This window comes from Talpa europaea (genome assembly GCF_964194135.1).
Source record: "Talpa europaea genome assembly, chromosome: 3".
Classification (NCBI taxonomy): domain Eukaryota; kingdom Metazoa; phylum Chordata; class Mammalia; order Eulipotyphla; family Talpidae; genus Talpa; species Talpa europaea.
The window spans coordinates 103113164-103117283 of NC_140069.1; the positions used below are offsets into that span (position 1 = coordinate 103113164).

Genomic DNA, 4120 nt, shown 5'->3' on the forward strand with positions numbered 1-4120 from the left:
ATGGAGCGCAGCTTCACGGGAGGTGATGAGTACCAGAAGAACTTCATGCCCAGGGACTACCTGACCACCTACTACAGCTTCGAAGGAGGCCCCTCGCCCGAGGTGGAGATGCTCAAGTTTAACCTGGAGTGTCTCCACAAGACCTTCGGTCCTGGTGAGCAGATGGGTGCCTGTCCCTACTGCAGCTCCTTGAGCCTCGCTCCAGGGACCCTAGATGAGGGATGGGGTGTTCAGGGTGGCCAGTTGGTGGAAGTCTGCTCTTCTCTTGGGGCTACATGGGGTGGAAGTTGAGGTGGGGGCCATGGGGAGCCTGCCCCTCTCTTTGGTAGATGTTATTCAAGAGGCGGGGTCTGTCTCTCCAGACCTCTGGAGCTACAGGCCAGACCAGGGACCAAGAAATGCAGGGGAGAGAACAGCACCTTGCAGTTCCCAAACCCTTTCCATTAGCTCCTTCATCTCTGGGGTGGGGCAGGAGGATCTGAATGTTATCATGGCCAGCACTGACTTTGCACAGGCCTCCAGAGACCCCAAGAAGGCCAAGGGCAAGCAGTGTGATTGTGATCGGGTCAGGGTTGTGCCATATCAGACGTGGTTGTAATGAGTCCTACCTGGGGAGGTGGGGGTGCTGGGTGGGGTGTCTGTCCTGTCACAAAGTTGCTGGCAAGACCTCAGACTCCAAGGGCCTCAACTGAACTGTGAAATGGCTCTTGCATCTGCTGGCCTTGCAATGGTGATATGGTCATTCTGTGATGTCCTCTCTCGTCCTCACTCTGGGGACTTGGAAGGAAAACAGTCAGGGTGAGTCTCCTGGTGAGGAGGGCAGGAGGGGGTTAAGAGGCTGAGCCTGGGGGAATGGGAAGTTTGGGGAGGCAGAAATCAGAGAGAGTCTGGCAGAGAGTGACCCCACAGGCTGAGAGATGGCCCCAAGCCCGGGCTCTGGGCGGAATGTTGGAAGTTATGCTTCATTCCAACTTCCAGGCCACCCTCAACTATCTGCCCAACTCATCTCCCTCCCAGTTCTGGCTTCCTGTTCCTGCCCGCTCCTCTCCCCAGAGGGAGCCATTCTGGCGGGAGGGGGCCTGGATATCAGGGTGCTTCCCAGTCATCCTTGAACCTGCAGAGCATCACCCCAGGGTGACTTCTCTGAGCCCTACAGCCAGAATCTTCATCAGATCAGGGCCTGGGCTCCTGTTCTTGGCCTAGGAGGATGGTAGTTATGCTCTTGGCTGAAAGATACTGGGCTAATTATTTGGCCTTCCCAGACTCCGTTTTCTAATCATGAAATGGGAAATAAAGACAGTGGTCACCACACAGGGGGTTTCTGAGGCATATAACGGACACGAATGCCTAGACAACATTGAGCATGGTGCCTGGCATAACGGAAGCATCAGTCCAGGATCATGGTTGTGATTGGTCTTGCTTCCCCTGAGGGTAGGACCTGGATATTTGTCTCAGGCCTCAGTTCTCTCACTGGTTCCCTGAGAATCTCAGTGAGCTCTCTCCCTCCTTCAGGCGGCCTCCGTGGAGACACGCTGATCGACATCGGCTCAGGCCCTACCATCTACCAGTTGCTCGCCGCCTGTGAGGTGTTCAAAGACATCACTATGTCTGACTTCACTGACCGCAACCGGGAGGAGCTAAACAAGTGGCTGAAGAAAGATCCAGGGGCTTATGACTGGACCCCAGCTGTGAAATACGCCTGTGAGCTGGAAGGGAACAGGTAGGGCTCAGGGCCTGGGGACAGGGCTGGATGTCAACCTCCTTCTCAAAGGACTCTCTGTCTCTCATTGGCCTTGACATTTTTAGCATAATAGACCCCTCAAGGATGGGATAAGATGTTTTGGAACTATAGATGGGCCCCAAGTTTCATGATTACAGCAATTTGGGGGGAGAGTGTCTGATCACAGGTCTGCAATGAGACGTGAAATAGTCAGATAGCCCCACTAAGGTTCAGGTGGTAGGGCCTTCTCCCTCCTTCCCTCCTTCTGTCCTTCCATTTTCCCTTCCTCCCTCTATAATCAAAACCAGTCCTGGGCCTTCCCAGTGGCGCTGGGGAGGTTGAGCGCTGGGTTGTGAAGCTGTCCGCAGCCTCTGCAGCGCCGGTTCGATCCCCGGCCACTGGGTGAGGGTCCCACATGGCGCGCAGACCCCTCCTGCCGCCCGCTGCTCCCCTCAGCAGTGTACTTCGTCAGTCTGTCTGTTCTGTTCTCCGCTCTGACTCTGGTAAATTCTCTCAACCTCCCGTGCTTCTGACTGTACCCAGTGCTTGTATAAATAAATAAATAAATCTTTAAAAAAAAAAAAAACCAAAACAAATATTTAAAAAAAACAAAAAACCAGTCCTGCGCCTGCACAGCAGGCTGTGTGACAGCGTGAACCCACCCCCCAGCCAGAGTGCTCAGATAGGGTAGACTTACATATCTGAGTGTTTCTCCCCTGTTTATGCCACCTGTGCTCATTTACTTGAATTGTATACTTATTCTCTTGCTTTTAAAAATTATTTTACTCTATATTTATGATATCTTAACAGCCTATTGTTTAGTTTTAGTCACCTACCTCTATGTTATTTTCTAAGATTTGCTTTTCATCACTCAGCGTTATATTTTAAGACAGCTACATCTGTAGCTAATTTTCCAGTGCACCTGTGCTGATGGAATGTCTAACCCATGCTCCTTATTTCTCTGAGGGGTCAAGGGAAGGGGACTCACATGGAATCAGAGAGAGCATGTCAACCTGATCCACTTCCTCTATCCACCTTCCTGCTGGGGAGGGAAACTGAAGCCAGGACTGGAGCAGAGCCTGCCATTGGCCACACAGGGACTCCCGGACAGAGATCCTGTTCTGTGCTGAGAGATCACCACTCTCTGGTTGACTCGGGCTGAGCGGTGCCTTTGGGGCCTTCGAGCTCCTTCCATAATTCTTGCCTTTCTCTGCAGTGAGCGCTGGAAGGAGAAGGAGGAGAAGCTGCGTGCCGTGGTGAAGCGGGTGCTTAAGTGTGATGCCAACCTGGGCAACCCGCTGACCCCGGTGGAGCTGCCTCCCGCCGACTGCGTGCTCACGCTGCTGGCCATGGAGTGCGCCTGCTGCAGCCTGGATGCCTACCGAGCCGCGCTGCGCAACCTGGCCTCGCTGCTCAAGCCCGGCGGCCACCTGGTGACCACAATCACCCTGCGCCTGTCGTCCTACATGGTGGGGAAGCGCGAGTTCTCCTGCGTGTCCCTGGAGAAGGAGGAGGTGGAGCAGGCGGTCCTGGATGCCGGCTTTGACATCAAGCAGTTCCTGCATAGCCCCAAGAGCTACTCGGCCTCCAGCGCTCCCAACACAGGGGTCTGCTACATTGTGGCACGCAAGAAGCCTGGACCCTGAGATAGGAATCCCCCAAGGCCTGGCCGGGCTCGCCCATCTGTCTGCTAGGGAGGGCTTAGCAATGAGTAGTGCCTCGCTGCCCTGCTTTCAAACTAACAGTCCATCTTCAGAAATTCTGAGACTGTAATATCCTTGTTTTAGAATTCTAAGTTTCCAACATACTTAGAATATTCCATTTTCTATTTTACTAAGCCTGACAGCTACTCTCAGATGTAATTCCACCCCCAGGGACATGCTCTCAGAGTTTTTACCCATAGTGTTACAGACAAGGAAGCCTCTAGAGAGTGGGGTGCTGGTGTTTCAGAACCGGTTCTAAAAGAAAAACAAAACAAGAAAGTGGATGGGTGCATGGTTTGTGGCAATTCCCAATTTCCAAGGTGTAATTACTCCTACCGCCATTGATTTTGAGCTCCCACTGATTTAACAACTGGCTCACAGAATTCTTAAAAATTTAACAATTGGCTTTCAAGAGCTGACACGGGTCAGTCTGAGCACTCCCTCCAGTCAGTTGGCTGATTTCACAACTTCATATACAGGATGCCCAGTTCATTGAACTTCAGATAAACAAGAATAAGTATGTTCTCAAAATAGCACAAGACATACTTATCCTAAAGAAGTATTTATTACTTATTTGAAATTCCAATTTCACTGGGTGCATTTTTATGTGGCAACCTTGCTCCAGACCTGGTCATGCAGCCCGGAGGCAGATGAGGCACAGGCCAGGAGTCAGGACTGGTGCTAAGACATAAGGTGC

General features: G+C 52.2%; 1 protein-coding gene across 1 annotated transcript; it reads left to right on the plus strand.

Annotated features, from left to right (window-relative positions):
- Positions 1-3366, plus strand: LOC311168581 (indolethylamine N-methyltransferase; the record flags this gene model as incomplete). The annotated part of the gene is made up of 3 exons (XM_084230171.1): positions 1-154; positions 1513-1720; positions 2937-3366. 3 exons carry the CDS (start codon positions 1-3, stop codon positions 3364-3366), a joined length of 792 nt encoding a protein of 263 aa, XP_084086297.1.
- Positions 3367-4120: the final 754 nt, after the last annotated feature.